This window comes from Diceros bicornis, chromosome 3, assembly GCF_020826845.1.
Source record: "Diceros bicornis minor isolate mBicDic1 chromosome 3, mDicBic1.mat.cur, whole genome shotgun sequence".
Taxonomy (NCBI): domain Eukaryota; kingdom Metazoa; phylum Chordata; class Mammalia; order Perissodactyla; family Rhinocerotidae; genus Diceros; species Diceros bicornis.
In genome coordinates, this window is record NC_080742.1 from 26,147,456 (window position 1) to 26,170,678 (window position 23,223).

The 23,223-nt window shown below is 37.8% G+C and overlaps 1 protein-coding gene across 10 annotated transcripts in view; it reads left to right on the forward strand.

The window, feature by feature from the left end:
* Positions 1-23,223, forward strand: part of ADAM22 (ADAM metallopeptidase domain 22) — a 215,805-nt gene that overhangs the window by 88,432 nt on the left and 104,150 nt on the right. For all 10 annotated transcript variants that reach the window (XM_058524953.1, XM_058524944.1, XM_058524962.1 and 7 more), the window contains exon 4: positions 19,623-19,689. In XM_058524953.1, the coding sequence (XP_058380936.1) occupies positions 19,623-19,689 (67 nt within the window). The remainder of the gene's footprint in view (positions 1-19,622; positions 19,690-23,223) is intronic.

Below are 23,223 nucleotides of genomic sequence, written 5' to 3' on the forward strand. Positions count from 1 at the left end.
ATCTATTGCCAGTCCTCCTCCTTTTTTTCCCCTTTTTCCTCGCCAAAGCCCCAGTAGATAGTTGTTCGTCATAGTTGCACATCCTTCTGGTTGCTGTATGTGGGACGTGGCCTCAGCATGGCTGGACAAGCAGTGTGTCAGTGCGCACCCGGGATCCGAACCCGGGCCGCCAGTAGCGGAGCGGGAGCACTTAATTGCTAAGCCACAGGGCCGGCCCATATACTTGGACTTTAATTTTATACTTTATTGTTAAATTATTTTATGAGTTAAAATATATTTATTTTTTGAATAGATGATACAGGCATGTGGTACAGAATATTAAAAAAAACTTTCCTTTACATCTCTATTCTCCAGCCACCCAGTTCCCCATCTCTGCTGCATCCATTATTATATTTATTGTGTGACCTTCCTGAGGTAGCCTATATATGCATGCATCTGCGAACATGCACTCACACACATATATATAATTGTATGTTGGCATGTTAAATACATTCTCCTGACTTTTCTTTCCTCACTTAGCAGTATGTCTTGGAGATACTTCTGTATCATTATATGTAGAGCTGCCTCATTCTTTTTAAAGGCTTCATAGTATACCATTTGATGGATTTACTATATTGATTAAATAGTTCTCTGTTGAGGGCCATTTACATTTGTTTCCAGTTTTTTATTATTATAAATGGTGCTGTGATAAATCATGTAAACATATGCTTTTGGACATGTGGGATTATATCTATAGGATAAATTCTGGAAATGAAATTGCTGGGTCAAAGGGAACACACAACTTACAGTCTCACCAGGGACATGTGAGAGTGCCTGTTTTCTCACACTCAGCATCCATCACATGCAGCTGTGCTCTAGCTGCTTTTGACTTCCCTGGAGGACCCTGAGGGGGTCATGTTCTCTCATCTTCTCTCAATTTGCACATTCTTATACTGTTGGAAAGCTCTCCCTACCTCCATCCTGCCGCACCACAGCCCCCTCCCTTCATCTAGTTTTTCTTTTTCTTTAAGACTCACTGCTATCATAAATTCCTCTTAGAAATGTCCTTGCTCCATAATCACCATTCTACTCCCTTCCCCCGGAACTTTCCAGACCCAATTCAGTGCCCTCTTTTTTGTGTGTGTGAGATTCCTCTGCAAGCGTTAACGGATTTCTCCTGCATGCTTCTGTTATCGTGCTCATCACCCTGAATGGTCCTCATTGGTTGTTTCCTCATACTTCCATTCAGCTGATCTCCAGACTGCCATTTTCATCTCTTTTCCCAAACACTTTCTTTCTTTTTTTATAATTTTATTTATTTATTTTTCCCCCAAAGCCCCAGTAGATAGTTGTATGTCATAGCTGCACATCCTTCTAGTTGCTGTATGTGGGACGCGGCCTCAGCATGGCCGGACAAGCGGTGCGTCGGTGCGCGCCCGGGATCCGAACCCAGGCCGCCAGTAGCAGAGCACGCGCACTTAACCGCTAAGCCACGGGGCCGGCCCCTCAAACACTTTCTTATGCCAACATGTAGTTGAGGCTCAGTAAATGTATTTTTGAATGAATTAAAATAAATCAATGTCAGAATTTTAGAGTTGGATGAGACCTTAGTGATCATTTAATCCAGCACATTCACTTTATCAGTGAAAAACAAAGTTCTTAATTTTAATGTTCTAAATTCAAAATTAGGCAATTCATGGTTTTACTTTTCTTTAAGGAAAAAACTAAAACCGGTTGTTTTTTACTTGCCTCTGACTCTTTTTCTCTGGGTTCAAATCAATACCCCAGTACTACAGTCCTTGATCTGTAGGATTTTTATAATGGAATATGCTGTGGTTTCTTCAGACTCAACAAATATCAAAGACATATCTTTTGTTTCTTTTCATTTCTCCTTTGGCTCAATCATCCTTTGTTCTCAAGACCTTGCTTGGAACAAGTTTCCCAGGATCTGCCCAAGTTTGGAAACACTAAAAGATAGATAGGAAGCTATAGAGCAAAGAATCACTGTTTTTACTGATAAAACAGTTGAAAAACATCATGCCTTAGTGGGAAGGCCAAATCATCCTATTAGTGCTTCCTGTGTCCATATCCTCCTGTAAAGTCTAGACTTTGGTATTTAGGGAAGATTTGGGTCTGTAGAGTGGATACAGTTTCTCATAATCTCTGTATTCACATGGCCTGGAGCAGAGAGGAAAAGAAAAGAGAGAAGGTTCTCAGTGTTTACAAACTTTTTAAAGATTAACTGTACCCATTTCAGAAATGTGGGCCAGTGTTACTCCTAACCAGGTCAACTCATTCCTTCAGACAGGAAGAAGGGTAAGAATCTAGTGCTGATCCCTCAACATGAAAACAAGGAGTATTGGAGAGAAAGTGAGGCTCCCTAGTACGTCTTTCTTAACCCTTCCCATGTTTAGTTGTGTGCTCTTTTGGTTGCACACACCTTTTTTATGTGTTTTGTGTTTTCCCCCACATTCTTTGGTTCTCTTTCCTTAAACTGTAATAACCCAGTTTTCTTAGTCTCCAGCCTCTCACCATGACAAATGTTTTACTTGCTCTTTGGGTTGCCAGTTATCTTCTAAGGCTTTCACAGCCCTGATATCATGGCCCAGGAATCTGCATTTAAGGAAAACCCCACATGACTCTCAAGCATTTTGAGAAATATTCCTGTAGTCTTGTGCAATCCCAGTTCCCCCTTCAATTTCATTTCATTGTAATTTTTTAATATTTATGGAGTCCCTGTTAACTCTTATAGTTTTTTACTACTTGGTACATCTGCTTAGAATATTCATAGGTTCTTTCTTCTTTATCCTCTTTATTTAATAGGCAAAAGAAATGCTTAATTTTTATTAACACATTCCCCCCAAATGCCTAAATCATTTGATACTGAAATCTAAAATTAGAGCAAAAATCAGAGCAAACCATGGGAGGAATATGTCAGTCATTTAGATATATCTTGGGTCATTTTCAGTTGGATGTTTGTAATAATAGAGATTATTTTGTTTCAGGATCTCTGCTTATTCCCCAGTAGCTGAACATGAAGCCTTACCATTATTCATTGATTTGTCTTTTATAAAAACATAGTTTGAAATTTATGACTGAAAAGCAGCAATGAAAACACTGTTTTTCCTTTTTCTGGGTTGGTGGCTAAATTTAGATTGAGAGGAATACAATGGTTCATCAGATAATTGTGAAAAGAGGTGCCACACACAAAGGCCTTAGATAACCAGTCCTCTGTGTCTGGAGTACAGATATTCACAACTGATATATATGACACTTTCTCCTTTTCCTTCTTATCTGCTTTTGCATGTTTTCAGATGCAAAAAGTTCAGTAATTTTCCACAAGAAAATTTACTCCTAAAAGGTTTTCCTGCAGATAATTTTGTAAAGTCTGAGAGAATAGGAGAGCAAACCATATTTAACTTTTATGTTTGCAGTTTTGTGTTTTGATTATTAGCTCTTAGAATATAGAAACTAACTGAAGGTCAGGTAATAGTGTCAAGATCCTGCTTAGTTTTATTCCCATTTATTGCTTATTTAAGCCAGCTTGAGGAGTGTTTATAAGGTAATGAAACTCTTTTTAAACAAGCTTTTCAAAACTTGTACAGCCAAGTGAGTTGTCCCCTTCAAAGTTGTCACCGTGGGAGGCATTGCATTTATTATAATAACAGCTCTATTGCTATTATTATATACAGCAATAGCACATTTTTTTGAACCTTTTTAATGGTGGTATAACATCAATAACTAAGGGCATATTTGAGTTTTGGAAGCAGCCATCATCCTTTCGCAATCATCTTTTCACTAGTATGGGTGATTAGCCTGACTACTTATTATTCAGAAGATGCAGTTAGGAACTAATGAGACTGGTTTTCTTATGTGTCACATAAAATTGTCTCTGAAGGCAATTCCAAAAGGGAAATTTTAACAAAGTTTTGAGCAATTGCCATATCACTGGCATAAGTGAACCCCTTCACAGTCATCTTAAGATGACTGTTTTGAAAGTGACAGTATTCAGCTAGCTATTTAGTTCTGTTATAATTTTTGAAAACCACTCATTATTAATTCTAACGTTCTGGTATTGTGAAGAAACAAAAGCATTTTAGTGGAACCCAAATAAAGTAGTTTGACTTGGTGCGATTACCATTTATACATTAAAAGTAATTGTAAATTGGCTGAGGTTAGCTGGAAGTGGGCCTTGGAACTGAAAGATAGGTAAGGAAATGACAGCCAATGGAATAGGATGAAATGTGTGAGAAGGGCACCTTTTCAGGACTTATTGCTAGAGTTTTGAGACAAATGGTGAGATGTAATTTTCTACTCTTTGGTGTCTATTTCACGCCCATATTCCCTAGGTTTCCCTGGCTCACGTTTAATCTAATAATTTTTCATTGTAAAAATTATATGATCATGATAGAAAAATAAACGTTTAAAATGACCTACATATTTCTGGTTAGGTATGACAGATTGAACCCTTACATATATCTTTCCTTCATTATAATGACAGTGAGGGTATAATAAACTTGTAAGAACAAAGCAGATGAGAGACAGCGATAAAATTTTGAAAGATGTAATAAAAATGGACAAGTGGTAACTGACTTATCTGAGTGGAAAATGCTGACTCCTAATTGTAACAACAAGCAGAACCTGGGAAAGACTCTGGAAATGGAGGCACCAGATACCTCAGAAAACTTGGGTATGGTGTGGAGCTGAAAGAGAACGTAGGTTATGGTAACTTAAAAAGGTATTAAACTCTAAAACTTTGTTTTGTAATGGGAAATCTGACAGTCATAGTTTTGTTTTATTTTGTTTACATCTATAAACATATGGGAAAAGACAGAAGTGCCAGCAGTACTCTTTTGGCTTAGCAATTATTTATGCTTTACAGAAAACAGATATGTCTGTTTAAGTATTATTAATAGGATAACTGATCATTAAGTAAGGAAATCAAATAGAATTACAGACTTTTTAGAGGTTATACTTACTTTCATAGGACATAGCAACACTTTTTCATGTCTGGATTCTGGATAAGAATCTATTGTTGGAAATAATGTTTTCAAAGACTGTTTTATGACCTAGATTAGTATTTGCTTTCCTGGTGCTCTAGAAGAAGAAGGAATGTTTTCTTTTCATCTTGACAAACTTTCTTTTACCGATAGTTGGAAGGGCCTATACTGTCAAAGCTAAGTATTGGAATTCCAATAGTTAGGAAAAAAAGCAGGTTTGAAAAGCAAGAAGCTTATAATATGGATTACCAGATATTCAAGGAACTAACAGAAAAGAAAGAGATCAAAACAAATAAGTGAGGCGCCGGCCTGGTGGCATAGTGGTTAAGTTCGCACGCTCTGCTTTGGTGGCCCGGGCTTCGCAGGTTGGGATCCCAGGCGTGGACCTACACACCGCTTATCAAGCCATACTATAGCAGGCATCGCACATATAAAGTTGAGGAAGATGGGCATTGATGTTAGGCGAGGGCCTTTTTTTTTTTGATAATTTTATTTATTTATTTTTTCCCCCCAAAGCCCCAGTAGATAGTTGTATGTCATAGCTGCACATCCTTCTAGTTGCTGTATGTGGGACGCGGCCTCAGCGTGGCTGGAGAAGCGGTGTGTCGGTGCACGCCCGGGATCCAAACCTGGTATGGGATCCGAACCCGGGCCACCAGCAGCGGAGCGCGTGCACTTAACCGCTAAGCCGCAGGGGCCAGGGCCTATCTTCCTCAGCAAAAAGAGGAGGATTGGCAACAGATGTTAGCTCAGCGCTAATCTTCCTCACCAAAAGAAAGAAAGAAAGAAAGAAAAAAACAAATAAATGAAAAGAATTCAGCTGAAACAAAGAAAATGCAGGGAACAGAAAAAATCTTTAAAAAGTCAACCTGATAATAATATATTCAGAGAGAGAAAATACTGCATCTATGAAAGAAGAAAATGCTATTAAAAAATCCAGAAACAACTAGAAAAAGTATTAGAAACAATAAAAATCAATAGAAGGGTTGAATGATAAAGTTGGAAAAAAAATGTCTCTCAGAAAATAGGACTAAAGATAAAGAAGTGGAAGATAGGAGAGAAAAGGTAGAACTGTGAGAAGATCAATCCAGGAGATTAAACATCTGACTAGTAGGAATCCCATAAAGAGAGTAGAGAGAAAACAGAGAAAGGAAATTATCAAAAATTATTCTTTGTAACTGAAGGACATGAATTTCTAGATTGAAAGGGCTCATTGAGTGCCCAGGATGGTGAATGAAAGAAGACTCACCTTAAGACACACAATTTTGAAGTTTTAGAATAGTGTAGATAAAAGAGAAGGTCAAAAAAGCTTTTTGAGAGAACCAGGTCACATTGAAAGGTTTAGAATCAGAATAACATCAGATTTCTCATTAGCAAAACTAGAAGCTGGGAGACAGTGGAGCTATGCTGTGTAAATACTGAGGGATTTCTGTACTTACAAATCCAAACCATCAGTCAAAGGCGAGTTCTCAAAAAATGTACATGCAAGGTCTAAAATAAATGAACATCATGCATTCTTTATATGGAAGGTACCGGAGACTGAGTCCCACCAAAATTAGAGAAAGAAGATCAAGAAAGATGAAGATGTGAGATATAAGAAACAGGTTTACAACTAGGAGAGAATCAAAGGGAATTTCCAGGATCGTGGTGAAGAGAAATTCCAAGATTACAGCTGTACAACAAGCTGAGAGTGCAGTTAGTCCAGATATGAGCAGGACGATGGAAGGCCACAGGAGGGATGTAGCTAAAAAAAAAAAAAGTGGAATTGATAGAGTGCCTGATGTGTTTGACCACATTGAAGGCTTTCCAGTTCTGTGGAAAAGTTTGGAGCTGATTTAGTGACCTGTGTAGAAAACTAATTAAGAAGAGAAGAAAATTATGGGAGAAGGGAAAGTACGTGTTGGGGTTGGGTTTAATTACTCAAGAGGATGAGCTCTGGAGTCAGGCTGACTGAATTTGAATCCTGGCTCTACACTTGCTACTACCCTTGACTCTTGAGTAAGTTACTTACCTTTTTGTGCTTCAGTTTCTCATCTGTATGGAGATACTAATAATACGTGCTTAGCAAGATTGTTGTGAAGATTAAATGAGTTAATGCATGTGAAGCCGTTAGATCAGTAGTAGTAGTAAGGGCTCAAAATTGTTAACTGTTATTTTTATTATTACTATTAATTTTGAAGTTAAAAAAAATCAAGAAATATAAATTTGAGCATACTTATTTTTGAGAAATGTGGTGATGAATACCCAGAAGAAACTGTTTAATAAACTAAACTAAAAAAAATTTTTTGTGTGTGGGGAGATCAGCCCTATGCTAACATCTGCCAATCCACCTCTTTTTGCTGAGGAAGACTGGCCCTGGGCTAACATCCCTGCCCATCTTCCTCCACTTTACATGGGACGCCGCCACAGCATGGCTTGACAAGTGGTGCATCAGTGCACGCCCGGGATCTGAACCGGCAAACCCGGGGCCGCCACAGCGGAGCGTGCGCACTTAACCGCTTGCACCACTGGGCTGGCCCCCTAAAATAAAATTTTTAATGACTTATAGTGCCACTCATGGTGAACCTTTTAAACATTTGGGTGCGTTTCCTTCCGGTTGTTTTTTTCTGTGCAGTGTTTTATGTATATAATTGTTATATTCTCTTTATATAATTTCATGTACTGTTTTTTTTTAACTTAAGAAGCATTTTCTCCGTTATCACAAACTCTTCTTAAAAGTTTTTGTTGACTTCATTATTTTCTACTAAGTGAATGGAAAATAATTTCCTCAATCAATCATCTATTTTTGTATATTTAGGGTGTCTTGTATATAACTTTGGGATGATGGCTTTGTGAAATACATTTCAAATTTAGTTTTCTTATTTTTATGAAATTATATATATAACTTCTTTCTTTAGTTTCTTATATGTAACATGTTTTTTATAGAAATTTTAGATAATGTGTAGAAGTAAAACAAGTAAAATTAATGTAGCAGTAATCTAATTACCCAGAGATAAGCACTGCTAGCATCTTAATGTATGCTTTTTTTTCTTTTCCTTCCTACATATGTATTTTTCTTTCTTTTGTGAAATTTGGAACTTTTCTTAAGTACACATTATGAACATCTTTTAATATCTTCAGTGACATATTAGTGTCAGCAGAGTGTTCAATTGTAAATTTTTGTACCCTGTTTATTTAATTGCTTCTCTATTGTTATTTTCAGTATTTCTCCATGATAATATTGTGTTGAAAATGTTTATAGCTAAACATCTGTACACACTAAAAATTGCATCCTTAGGTTAAATTCTTAGAAACTGAATGGCAGTTTCAAAAGATACACATTCAATATGTACTGTCAAACTGCCCTCCATGAAAGTTTTAAAAAACTCTATGCTCACAATTTTTGTGCTGGTGGTTCCCTGGTAGCCTTGTCAACACTAGGTTTTCTAACAATGATTATTTTTTAAATGGCATAAAATATTTTCTATATTTATAGTTATTTTCCTTAATCAGATTCTTGGGTGCAAAGAATATCAGAATTTTAAGACTTTTACTAAATTTTGAAAGATTGCTTTCTCACAGTAGGGCAATAATTGACCGTCATTAACCGTGGATGATAATGCCTTTTATTCCGTGTTCTCACTAAGGATGGGACTGTTAAATTCTTCACACTGATGATTAGGGAAACATTGACGGGTTGCAGAAGAGATCATAAGCATTGCAACAATCCAGGCAAGATAGCATGGTGGTTCAGACCAGGGTGGTAGCAACAGAAGTGGTCATATTATGGAAATATTTTGAAAACAGAGTTGACAGAATTTTCTGATCAATTGGATATGGGATGTAAGAGAAATTGAGGAGTCAGTAATCACTCTTTGGTTTTTGGCCTGGGTACCTGGAAAGATGAAGTAGACATTTATAAAGATGGGAAAACTTGTCAAGCAAGATCGGGAGCTCAAGTTGGGAGATTTTAAGTGTAATATGTTTATTTGCTAAGCAGGAGGAGATGTTTAATATATGGTTGCATATACGATTCTGGAGTTCAGAGGAGAACTCCAAACTGGAGATATAAAACTGAAAGTCATCAACATATAATTATTATTTAAGGAATGACATTAGGTGAAATCACCAAGGGAGTGAGTAAAAAGAAAAGAGAGGTGGATCAGGACCGAGCCCCAGGGCACTACAATGTTCAGAGGTTGGGAGATGGGAAGAAACTAGCAAAGAAGACCGAAAAGAAGCAGCAAGAGAAGTAGGAGAAAAACCATGAGAGTGTGGTGCCTGGCAGGAAATCTAAGGAAATATTTCCAAGAGGAAGGTGTGATCCACTATGTCAAATGCTGCTTAAGGTCAAGTAAGATGAAGACTGAGAATTGACCATTAGATTTAACAACATGGAAGTAGGTAATTAGTGACTGATAAAAGCATTTTGGTGAAATGGTGTGGTGAAAATCTGATTGGATGAGTTCAAGAGATACGGGAGGAGAGAAAGGAAAGATATTGACTATTGATGATTTTCTTGAGTGGTTTTGCTTAATGAACAGAAGGAAATGTAGCAGTAGTTGGACGAGGAAATGATGTGAAGAGAATTGTTTTGTTTGTTTATTGGAGAAATAGCAGTTTATACAGTGATGAGAAAGATCTAGTATAAAGGGAGAATTTGATGATGCAGAAGAGGGAAGAATATCTGGTGTCAAGTGCTTGAGTAGGCAAGAAGGGATGGATTGTGGTGCACTGGTTGGGGAATTGGCTTTGGATAATTGCATGGACAGCTAAGCACTAGAACAGGAGGGAAGGCTGGGCATATGAGTGCAGATGCTGGTAGGTGCAGAGATATGGTGGTGGGAGTCTTATCTTATGTTGGTGGAACTTATCTTTTGATTGCTTTTTTCTCAGTGGTATAGGCAACAAAGTCATCTTCTCAAATTAGATGGGGAGTAGATGTTGAAAGTTTGAGGAGAGAGAGAGAAGGCGTGAAATGGTATTGAGACACAGTTGGGAGAGTAAATGTCCTAGGAAAATGGAGTATGATTGCCAGGCAGCTTTAAGGGACCTCTTGAGGTTAGAGTCCGTCAGTGTAAAGTGAGCACAGTCAGCATGATATGCTGTCCTTCAACTTCATTCAATTGCACTGAGCAAGCATGGAGCTGGTAAAGAGTTTTTAACCAGGATTGGTTTAGCCAAGGGAGAATCACATAGTAAGGAGATGGGTAGGGAGATTTGCAAGGCTTGAATATTAAGATTGAATTTAAGCTGAGCAAGAAAGGGAGTGAGACATGGGAGAAGTGAGGGACAGTGAAATGACACTAAGTCCAAAGGGTTATGGGTCTTATTGGGGTCAAAGGATTGAAACAGTGTGTTAAAGGAGAAAGCTAGAATGGATGGAGGTGATCAGAGAGTAAGAGGCTTGAAATTGAGAACATGATAGGTGAAAGGTGGGTGAGTGAGGTAGAATGGAGGAGAAGATCATTGGAGGAGATGAGGTCAAGTTGCTGAGAAACCAGAACTGGAAGGGTCACCTAAGTAGATATCAAAATCATCAACAGTTACTACAGGAATAGTGTTAGAGAGTGTGATCATAAATCTTCAGGGAAGGAGGGGAAGTGACCAGGAGTCTGTAAAAGGCTACAAGGATCAGAGATAGGTGGTTTAGTCTACTGATGTGAAATACAAAGTGGGGTGATTTTTAGTGGAATGAGGGAGAATGGCAACACGGCAATGAGAAGCAAAAAGGATATCTAACCCCCCACCTCACCAGACCCTGTTATTAAGGATGTGCAGCCTCCACTTAAGGAGGTGCAGGGGAAGCCGTTTCTACAGTGGAGAGCTGGTTCTCAGAGTAAGATGGTGAAGGACATATTCAAAGAAGAGATTGGAGATAGGAGATTTTGCTAATGACCATGTGTGAGTTCCAGAGGGCATCAAAGGGTGCTTGGGGATGAGAGTAGTGGGAAAAGGGGACAGAGCCATATGGGGATTAGAGAGCTGGAGATGGGATGCTTTGGGAGCCTGAGCTTCTTGAGGTGACAGACAAGAACTAGAATAAAAGGCCTGATTAGGTTAATCTTGATCATTCTAAAGCAGATTGCCATGATGAGACTGTGCATGTTGGTGGTAGGTAGATGCTCTCTTGTCAGGAACAGGCAGAATTTGGGACTCCTACTTGACTCCAGCTTATGAGATCATGCAGTTGGGGATGGGGAGCAATCTTATTTGGAGCACTGGGCTCTTCTTGACTTCTGACAATGGAGTCTGGCCAAGAGATGTGGTCTCACTCCCAGAATGTGGATTTGGAGAGGAAGGAGATGAAGATGCTTATTAGGCAGACAGCAATATAGAGAGAGAATTTGAGGCTAGCTCTGCCTTGCTGGGTCTAATTTTCAAGTAATTAATATTATAAAAATTGCAATCTTTAATATAAATAATTTATTTGAACCATACCTAAGAATTGCAACTTTAAAAATACCAAAATCTCCCATTTCTAGGGTGCTTGTAGGAAATGTTTTTTTGAATGTAAATTTTGAAGTAAGTCTGGCAATTTTCTTCTTAAAAAATTCGTCCTTGATTTGGCATAATGGAGAGGAACAACTTTGTTGATGATTTACCATAAGATTCACCAAGGACTCCTTTTAACTGCTTTGCTGTAGTGTGTTCCTGGTATCTTTGGCTTTCAAAGTGGTAATGAGTCACAATGATCAGAATATGCCAACACACCATTATATGTTAATATATTTTTACTAGAATATTTGTAGACTTAATTGTACTGTCATGTCCTGGTAACATTTTTTTGTATACCAGAATAAAGATAGGAGATGCTGATTTGGTAGGTCTAGGGTTGCTCAGGCATTAAAAAAAACTGTGATTCTGCTTGAAAGCCAGGCTTGGAAACCTTTGCTTTAGTAGGAATGAAGATTCTATAAATAATAAGAGCTAATATTAATGACAGTGCCCATCTCAACTCTCACGAAATCACATTTACTCTTGGTGTCTTAGTCCTAGCATACACATTGAAAGCTCCCTGAAAATGTTCATCAGATTATGACTTCCTCCTTAGAACATAACTAAAATAGCCTCACCTTTAGGCACAAAGGTATATGGAAAATCTCTTGTATATGCATAAGCAGGAAAGGAATTTTCATGTTTACAAGTTGGAAAGTAATAAAATGAAACTTTCATTCAAAAGGCAGATCTTGGATAAGCTTTTAATTCACTTTTGTAGTTTCCTTTTAATTTTGTTTAAACAAAATAGGAATTTTAAATACTGGTTATTACACACTGAGGATATAGACGATAGTTCTGGTACAAAACAAAGCTGAAGAATGGATGATTACTTCTCAGTGGTATGAAAATCCAGGACATTTATCCATTTTCTGTAGTGGGGATTCTCAGCAAAGACATTAGTTTGCCAAAAAGATATAGAAGGTTAATGCTTGGCTGGATAGAGTAAGAAAATAAAGGAGAGATATGATTAAATGGGGGAGGGCTACACAGAGTGGAGAGAATGGGAAGTATTCTCTTTAAAAAACTAACTAAGCTTATAATTTCTTATTCCTCTTAAATAGAATAATGAAATTTGGATTATTAAATCTTCTATTTTCCTGGTTCTGTTCTTCTGAAAAGCTTTTCATAGCTTAAATACCTAATGAAATCTCTAATTTTCTATTGTGACCCATGACCTATGGGGCTTTTTCCTATTTGACTGCATGGATTATAGTCATATTTGAAGCTTTTATGATTCTTTTATATTTACATTATCTAAAATAAGTTACGTGGTGCTCATTTAGAAACTGCTTTAAAGGGGCCGGCCCTGTGGCTTAGCGGTTAAGTGCGTGCTCTCTGATGCTGGCGGCCCAGGTTCGGATCCCGGGCGCACACCGACGCACCGCTTCTCTGGCCACGCTGAGGCTGCGTCCCACATACGGCAACTAGAGGGCTGTGCAGCTATGACATACAACTGTCTACTGGGGCTTTGGGGGGAAAATAAATAAATAAATCTTTAAAAAAAAAAAAAAAAGAAACTGCTTTAAGGAAAATGTAGTGTTAATTTTGTGCAGTATAACAATCACTGAATGTTAGAATAAGAAGGCATGATCAGCCTATTGTCTTACAATGTATTATTTTGTACGATTCTATGGGTTGCCTGGGCAGTTCTGCTTTCTGTAGTATTACCTGGGGCACTGTTACATCTGGAAGATCCAAAATGGCCTCAATCACACGGTTGGAAATTGGTGCCAGCATTGGCTAGGAATTCAACTGGGGCTGTCAGCTAAGGACTTTGGTTCTCTACGAGAGTCTTGTTATGTGGTTGCCTGGGCTTCCTTACAACATGGTGACTGGATTCAAAAATTCAAAGATGGAGAGTTCTACATGCGTGCAAGTGGAAGCTGCAGGTCTCAGATGTTACACAGTATCACTTCTGCCGCATTATATTTGCCACAAGATCAGCTCAGATTCAAGGAGAGGAGAAGTGGTCTCCACTTCACCATGAGAGGAGTGACAAAGAATTTGTAGCCATCATTAATCAAATACAGTCCATCCTTTGATCGCAAATTATTTACATTTCTCACATATGCAAAATGCACTAAATTCCTCCAAAGACTCCTAAAGAGTTTCATTCCATTATAGTATCAGGCTCAAACTTGAGGTTCAGGTTTCAGCATCTGAGTCAGGTCCCTGTGTGAATAAGGCTTCTTAGATGAGGTACTCAGGTAAAGACACTTGAACTAAAAAGACAAGTTATGTATTTCACACACACTCAAGATACAGTGGGGAGATAAGGACAGGATAACGGTAGTATATATTCCTGTTTAAAAAGAGGGGAACTGGGGGGTACCTATCCATCACTAGTCCGTTGAAATTCTGATATTTAGCCAGGTGTATGTCACTAGTTCTCCTTGTTTGGGAAAAGGGAATGTATGTTGATTCAGGCTCTGTTCTGCTTCCTGGGAGTGGTTTCCTGTGGTTCGTGGCTCTACTCTCTGAGTCACCATTTCTTTTCCATAAGAAATGGCTCAGGCTTAGTCTAAGTATCTTTCTAGGTCTGCTTGATGAATGTGAATGGTTTAAACTGACTGGTTTTTTTTGATCCAGGCTGGTGGTGGTTCTAGTGGTGGGTTTCATGTGAGTCTCATTGGGATTTACCTCGTTAGACAAAACCACATCCACAAATCTTTTTGAGATAGGCCTCTTTCTACTTTGAACTGTGAGTTAAGACACTGTGGGACAATGCCCTTAAGATTCTTAGAAGCCTTTTTTGTTGAGGTGAGAATGACTGAGAGTCATACCTTTAAGATTCTTAGAAACTGTTTTGTCTAGCTGAGGATCTAGGAGGCAGGCCCTTAAGAATCTTAGAAACTCTTTTATATAGATGATATAGTCTAGGCAAAACAGCCGTGAGTCTTTCTGAGGTCTTAACAAAGGGTCTTACAACCACACTTTTGACTTGATCTTGACCTTGAGGTCACATTTTACTGACAGCACCTTGGACTCAATCTTTGCTCTGAGGCTATTTCTTTGAAAATCTATTTCTGGTTCAGGTTTCTTTGTTCATTTGTTTCTTATGCATTTTTAGTGGGAATACTGTAATGATGTGTCCTCAGTGCATCACTTCAGGAGCACATGATTTTTGTTTCTTCCATTGTTGGTGATGTCAACTATGATCGCTTGGTTAAGGTGATGTCCTCCAGTTTTCTTCACTGTAAAGTTATTAATGAGATTTATTTTGAATGCGGAATAGAATATTGGGATTTGGCTGGGAGAGTTCTGCATCAGCCATGTTGAGTTTGAAACGGTTATTTGACATCCTAGGAGAGACTAGTTCAGAAACAGGGGTGTTAGTAGATTAGAAAGATGAAGCAATCCTTTTCTGTCTCTATTTCTCAGTGAATACATAAGTGAGGTCATCAGCAAGGAGTGATGATGAGGGAATGCTTTGCAGATTTGAGGAGAGAAAAGCTTGGAAGGGTCTACTTAGAGTAAATTGACCAGGAAAATGCAGTGGACTTATGGGCAGTGTAGTGCTAAGGGAGACCACTTGATAACTGTGGTCATAAATCCAATGTATGACCTTTCAGGATGTTCTGCTTCTTGAGGTCAGACTTGATTAGTAGAAGAGTTACGTTTAACCGTGGTTGAGGTTTGGCCAAGTGAACTTAGTGGAGAGAGAGGAGTAAGGAAGTTTAGAGTGTGTGCAAGGGAGTGATTATCGTGACGGATCATGGAATATAAACAAGTTAGATGGACAAGAGGAGTGACGGACAGTGAAAAAGTGGTAGGCAGGGTCAATGGTTTAGAAGTTTCCAAACAGTTAAAGTGAGAGTCCTAGAGAAAGATGGATAGGAGATGAATAGGGAGTGGGAAGATTGAAATCAGAAGTTGGGAGACATTTCTCTGGTTTAATAGTGTACCAACTTTATAAAGAAATTTTTATCTTCATTTTAGACATGGGCAAATTATGTTCATAATGATTAAATAGCTTGACCAAGGTCACACAGCTAGTAAATGGCAGAATCTGAATAGGAAATAAAAATATTTGTTTTTCTTTTTAAACTCCAAAACCTTTGTACTATACCAGCTGCCTCTGATTCATGGCAGTTGCCTGCAAGAAAGAGGATAATCATTATTATGACTGAAAATGTTTACATTGTATTTTGTTTTGCTTATTCCAGGCTTATTATGGCTGGCAAATGAAAAATAAAGGCCTCAGAATACATTTCTAATTTTAAAAATATCTCCTTACTTCCTTTAGAAAATGAGTGGCCTTTAGTATTTGATTGAAAATTATTTTCACTTTTATCTTTCAAAATTCACAAAGAAGCGTTCACACATCAGTTTTGAGTAAGCTGTTAACATGGAGTAAATTCTACCCTATCAGTTTACAGAAAAATAAAATTTCTCATATGTTAAAGAGTTCCTACATTTTTCTACACTTAAAATTATTTAAGTAGATCCCTTAAAAGTAATAATGATCTAAGGAAAAGAACTTAAGGTAGTTTTGATTATCTCTACTTTAGGAGGCTTCAAGAAAATTTACTTAGGTTCTAAGTTGATGGTAGTAAGGATTTCATGCTTCGGTAGAGGAAAAAGTGACATTTTAAATAGAAGGTTTTTCAGCCTAATAATTAAAATAACAATGCTTAGCAGACTTCTACAATACCGCAAACAAACAAAACCAAACTGCATGGGCTGTTTTTGGTTTAAATTACATGGAGCCCTTTCCAGCAATACTCGTAGGTAAAGAGGCTTGATTGAAATAGCTGCATAATTCCTGAGCAGAGTTTTCTTTGCTGTAATTACATTCCTGTGGTGACTCATACTCCCTTAATTCCTAGATTTTATAATTCAAAGGAAAATATTCCCTTGAAATTTGAAAACCTGGAAGACTCAAAAGTTAGAGGGGGGATTGGCTCATGTGGCAGTGATGGAAAAAGGATCCCACAGATATCCACCATCAGAGATGGGGTCTTCTGGACCCAGGGACCTAAGCAGCGGAGATTTGGGGCTTTCACTCTGGTCTTCACCACTGGCACAACTCAGTTTCTCTCAAGTGTCTGCTTATTTTTGACTTTCTGCTTCTCTTTCCTTCATCAGGTGGATGATTTTTTTCTGAGTTTAGAAGTTCAGATTCCCAAGAGAGGGAACCTGGCTGGCTCTGCTAGTAAACACTGCCTCTGTATGGTAATTTTTCTCTGCCACTTCTGGGGAAGTTGTCTGAGACTAGCAAGGTTGGGGGACAGTCTTTTGCCAGCATCTGGCTGGTGCTTCTCCTGTTCGGGGCATGGTCTTGGACAACAGGGTAGATGTGGATGGTAGAGCAATGACAAGTTTTACTTGAGGCAGACTTTGCTATGCAGCTTCACTATTTTGTTAGAAGCCTTTGGAAATTTGTGTAATATCTGACGTACCCATAATAAAACAACAGCAGCTATCGGTTGGCTGTACAACAGCTATTCTCTCTACCACTCTCCCTCTCCCTAATATTGTTCAGCTCTCTCTGAGTTGTTATGATGTTCATGGGAGGCCCCAGGGGAGGAGAACCTTGATTGTTCAAAGACAAATGTCTTTGTCAAAGGATTGATTTTGGTATGGCCAAATAATGTAATTCTGGCAAAACATACTTGGGAAGATGAATGCTAGGGGCTTTCTGTGAAGAGTTTGCTGACTCTTTTAAAGAAATACAAGGCTTTTTTACCTTGAGACATTTTTATCTGCATGAGATGCTTAGAATTGTATTAGCAATGTTAGGGTCATGAGAGGAGCCAGTTAAGAGAACAGGCCACCTACCATTCTGATGGCAGAGCAGAGAGATGAACATACTCTTGGTTTCATTAATGGTGCTGAGCCACCACATGAGCCAACCCTGGAACTGCCCTGATGTTGGGTAGAAAATTACTTTGATGCAATGGTTACCTACAAGTATACTACCAGGCAAGCTATCCCAGAAGTAAGGGAACAGCAAGCCCCCACAGACCAAATTAAAATCTTCAGATCACATCGTTTGCTAAATCAATTTAAAATTTAAATTTAAAGCAAGAGGAAAGAAATGGGTAGGTTAGCACACTTATGATAGGAGGCAAGTGAGGTGGAAGGACACTCCAGCTAATCTTGGAGTACACAGTGGTCGTGTGTCCTGCTTCTCTGCTGCATCTACCTTGTGGTTACAAGGGCCAGAGCTGAGGTTTGGGCAAGCCCCACAGATGGAAGGTGGCCTGTGCTGATGATAGCCACTTGGTGTGTCTGAGAGACTCAGGGACAAGTGTGGTTGGTCAGGAGTGGTAGCCTGCCAGTTAGCTTGATGAACAGTTGTGAATTCTGTGTGTGTTTTGGCAGAGAAGACATGGGCCAGGAATGGGTGTCAGCAGTGGTTCTCAATCAGGGTGATTTTTACCCCACAGTGTACATTTGGAAATGTCTGGAGACATTTTTGATTGTCATGACTGGTGTGTGTGTGTGTATGTGTGTGTGATGTTACTGGCATCTACTAAGTAGAGGTCAGGGATGCTGCTACACATGTTGCAATGCGTAAGACGCTCCCCAAGATAAAGAATTATCTGGCCCAAAATGTCAGTAGTGTGGAAGTTGAGAAACCCTGGGTGTCACTAATAGGTGGTTGAATCAAGACCTCATAAATATTAAGTGCTTATGTATAGTGTATCCTGGATATTTAGTATTTCTTATATGTTTGTTATATCATGAACATATATTACCCAGGTGCCTCATGAATATTAGGTAACTTTTGGTCCTCCATCCCTTTCTATCAATGTGGAACACATACGTGATCTTCTTACTTATAATTTACACATCCTATGCGTTCTGCCCATGTCTAACAAAATTTTGCTTTGTAGCTGCTTATCTATGCTTAAAACATCTTAAAAATGTTTGCCTATATTTTATAAACTTCAAATTTATTCATCTAACAGAATTGAAGATTTGCAAAAGCAAATTCACAGTACACCTGCCCTGGAATTTCTAACGAGAAATAAGATATAAATGTCCTGATTTTAAGCCACTTTTAGTTGTGTTTTCTGCAACTTGCAGCTTAGAGCCTCCTAGCTGGTTCCCACATAAAGTCAATAGGAAAATGTATTCCAAAAACAAATGAAACAAGGACTTGGACTATAATTACAGGTTTCCTAAATGGTAATGTAAGCATCAGATACTATAGGAAACTGATTATGGTGCCTGCATGAATGTAACATTTGTTTGATCATTCTGTTTACATTTTAAGCAACTGTAGGCATGATGTTTATCATGGTAGGACTGTGTGCTCAGAAATTCACATTTTTTTAAATGATTGGGACAGTTTTGGCTTGGTGACCTTCAGAGCACTATGAAAAAGATTTTTTTAGTTGGCTGAATGTCTATTAATAGAGTAGTAGATTTAGAAATTTGTACCTTCATGTATTATTTTTATTAATGTTAATTTTATTTATATTTTAGTGCTTTGAAAATTTAAAGACTTTAAGACTTCTTGTGGAAGTTGAATCTTGAGGCACCTCCATGAAAGAGGAAATTTTTTTTTATATATAGGGAATTAAAGAGAAGCATAACTAAAATGATATAAACATTTAAAAATTATACAAGAAGGTTGTTGTTTAGGAGAGATTTCAAAAAGATTAGTTTAAAATGCTGAAGGTATATTTCTTTTCATTTCTTCTAAGTTTCTTTGCCACTTAAAAAATTTTTTTTTGTGATGGAAGCTAGTATTTTGTTAGATGAAATATCACACATAACACATTCAAAATGGTAAGATATGGTAGCAAATCAAACCTATTTGATAAAAGGCCAAAATAAAAAAGGGAAGAATAAAATGTCTTAAAAATAATGGTTGCACATGTAGTTTCCTAGAATTGCCGAACCAGGTCCTTGGAAAAAGCTCTGCTAAGCAATGGGGTGACAGGTGATTTTGGCAGTTTAGCCTCGTATCCTTTTAGAAGTACTAGGTTGTTTGTGTGTGTGTGTGTTTGTGTGTGTGTGAGAGAGAGAGAGAGAGAGAGAAAGAGAGAGAGAAAGAGAGAGAAAGGGAGAGAGACCTATAAGGTTTTATTTTTGTTTTAAAATCTGGGTTAAAGAATCATTAAAACAGGTATGTATAAACTTGATGGCAATTTTCAAATGATTTACATTTTCAAGGCCCTCTTTAATCATCGTGTCTTTTTGTTGCAGTGATTTGCTGTCCTCTGGATATGTAGAGAGACACGTTGAACATGGAGGGAAGACTGTGGAAGTTAAAGTAAGCAAAATTTTCCTCCCCCTGGGGGAAATTTTTTGAGAAACTTTTAAGTGCTGATTATGATTTTAATTTTCAGTGATACTTCTAATGTACAGTTTTGGGGTTTTATATTTCAGAATTTCTCAGGAAAGTATATCACCCACTTATGGAAAAAAACACCCTTTAGTTATAGAAAAAGGATATTTAGTGTCCTATAGGAATTGTTGGAGTTACCTTTTATGGGATTAGTATAGCTCCAAGTAGTTCTCTCTTAGATGAGGTCACAGGAAATAATTTCTGAAATTTGTCTTTAAGGTTGGCACTGAGGACCAAGAAGTGAAATCTTGGGTCCAGGATAGGTGCACAGCTTTGCCTTCAGTTGAGAAGGACTTCCGCTGGTAAAATTATAAACTTATTAGGTCTAAAGGGAAGTCCCAGGAAGTTTTAAATCCCTGGAGACAGAAATCTCAGGATACTGGTTCTTGTCAGGTAAACTCTGAAAAGATTACACACAAATAAAAGCCTCTTCCAATTATAGGCATAAGACCGTGAGTATTTTTTTGCAGTCTACTGATGATGTAAGATGAGGGAATATGAGACCAAACCTCGCCCAAGTGTTTCTTTAGGCCCAGTGTATAGGAAAGCCAGTTTTAGCTAAGTGTTTATTTTCTTCTGAAAAGTGTTCAGACTATCTATTCTGCCTTGTCAGAATTATAATTCCATCTATATATATTTGCTTTCTTTTTTGGATTATAAATTTGATACATACTCATTTTAGAGAACTTGTAGGTAGAGAAAAATATATCAAAAAAGGAAAAATCACCCATAAATTCATCACTAAGTAAACTTTGTTTTCATTTTGTTGTGTTTCCTTCTAGTGTTTTTTTTATCCTGTGGGTATATTTATATTTTCATTTTTTACGTAGTTGGTATCATACGTATCTACAATATTGAGTCTTTGCTTTTTAAAAGTAAACATTGTATCATACTGTCAACATTTTCTCAAGTTATTTTCCCTTAAAGCCTATGTTCACTGCTTTCAATTTAAATTTATTACTGTAATAAAGCTTTTTATTCAAATTAAACTCTGCTACCAATAACCAAAATAAATTACATTTCCTAGTCAAATGACGACATGAAGGGAATTGGATTTCTCAATTGTATGTTAACTAAAAAAATGAAAACTGTTTATTAGGGAAAATTTCAAACATACTGTATACAGAAGTAAAAGGAATACTACAGTGAACTCCTGCATACCTATTATCCAGCATCAACAGTTATAAACATGTTGACAATCTCTTTCCTCTGTGTGTGTGTGTGTAGTATTTTTAAGCAAATTCCAGACATTGGGACATTTCTTTAGTAAATACATCTTTATACATCTATATATCTCTAACTGGTAAAGACTTAAAACAAAATCTGTTAATTTTTACAGGTGATCTGGGTATAATAATTATGCCAGTCCCTCCAGAAAGTTATTCTAAACTTGTTAAAACTGTCTAGTTGAATGTTTGATTGATTTATATCACTGCCTTACTGCGGGAAAGGATATAGGATTCTTCTGAGTATGAATGACATAGGAGAATGGAGCCATTTTGCTTATAGTTGGAAAAAAAATTACCTAGATTTAGAATCTCCAGGCTCCTTTTATTCTCATCCCTATTTATTTGGCTTCACTTCTCTATTTTGTATGATGTTTTTCTGAATGCAGAGTATGTTAAATTAAAGAGGAAAAGAAACAGGCAGTTTACTCTCTCTTTCCATTTATGTCTGTCAGTGGAATGATGAAATGCAGTTATGAGCATGGAGGGTGGTGGATTCAGCAAACAGCTATCTACCATCTTTACAGTAATATCCCTTTTCAGGAAAGTTAAACTTAATCAACAAAGCGTACCCTGCTCTGAGAACATTAGGCTCCGTGGGTATATATAACACCCAGAGCACTGACTTGACCGCACAACCTCTGCTGATTTTACAGCCTGAGAATCGCATTTTCTTCATTGATGGTTTGCCTAACCCCCAAGTCTATCAGACTAGAGAAATGATAACTCTAAACTTCATTCAAACCCTAGGGCGAGCGGAAACTTTCTCCCTTTAAGAAAACCACTTTGATCTCATCCATCACCTCCATTTGTTTCTAGTCCTTTTAAAAATTTAACTCAAAATTCTCATCTGAGTTTTTTCCAGAAACCACATTGAAAGCACTGAATCCTGCCCCTTTAATTCAAAGACAGTAGCCAGTTATTTCCTGCTGGTTCCCTGTGTCTTGCCCTCTGTGCTTAGCTCTTCGGGAGGTGTTTCTTTTCACATGGAATCTGTTAGTTTTCCTTTCTTTCCTAATGACTCAGAATTTCCTTAAGCTTTTCTTTTCACTATACTTAGGAGTCAAATAAAATTGTAATGTTGTAGCATTTCATTTTTTTCTTTTCCTTCCTTCTACTACGTTAGGAAAAATACCTTAGGGGCCAGCCGGTGGTGCAGAGGTTAAGTGCGCGTGCTCTGCTTCGGCGGCCCGGGATTCGCAGGTTCGGATCCTGGGCGCGCACTGACACACCTCTTGTCAAGCCATGCTGTGGCAGCGTCCCATGTAAAGTGGAGGAAAATGGGCACGGATGTTAGCCCAGGGCCAGTCTTCCTCACCAAAAAGAGGAGGATTGGCATTGGATGTTAGCTCAGGGCTGATCTTCCTCACACACACGCACAAAAAAAAAAACCTTAAACGTTTTTACTTCTCTGTTATCTTCTATATTAGTTTGCTAGGATTGCCATAACAAAGTACCACAGACAGGTGGCTTAAACATTAGAAATTTATTTTCTGACAATTGGGGAGGCTAGAAGTTCAAGATCAAGGGGTCGACAGGGTTGGTTTCTTCTGAGGCCTCTCTTCTTCCTTGTGGGTGGCTGTCTTCTCCCTGTGTCTTCACATGGTCTTCCTCTGTGTGTATCTATGCCCTAATTTCTTTTTAGGAGGGCACCAGTCATATTGGATTAGGGCCTACCATAATGACCTCATTTTAACTTAATTACCTCTTTAAAGACTCTGTCTCCAAATACAGTTACATTCTGAGGTACTGAGGGTTAGGAATGCAACATATGAAATTCAAGGGAATACAGTTCAGCCCATAAAACTTTCCCTAAGAGCCCTATGAAATTTTGGATTTTCTCTTGGGACTGAAGTAAATGAAAGGGTGTATAAAATCAAAGTAAAACTCTATGTAAGAACACTTTTTTGTTGGTTGGCACAAACATGGTCATATTTATCCTGAGGATGCAAAATTAAAATCATCATGCCAGATTTAAACAATGGCTAGAAACCAGTCTAGTAAATGGCTCTGCTCAGGTGTCATGGGACTTTCATTTGTGAAAATTCAGGTGCAATGCATTTGATTTAGGATGTGAGTATGAACGTAGGAAAAGGAATATATTTGCGTGAAAAAATATAGAATAGCTGCTTTGGTGAATCTTTTAGATTGTAATTTTATTTTTAAAAGCTTTTTAATTGTAAAGTATAACACTGACTCTGAAATTACTAAAGGTGTGAAGGCCCTATAATTG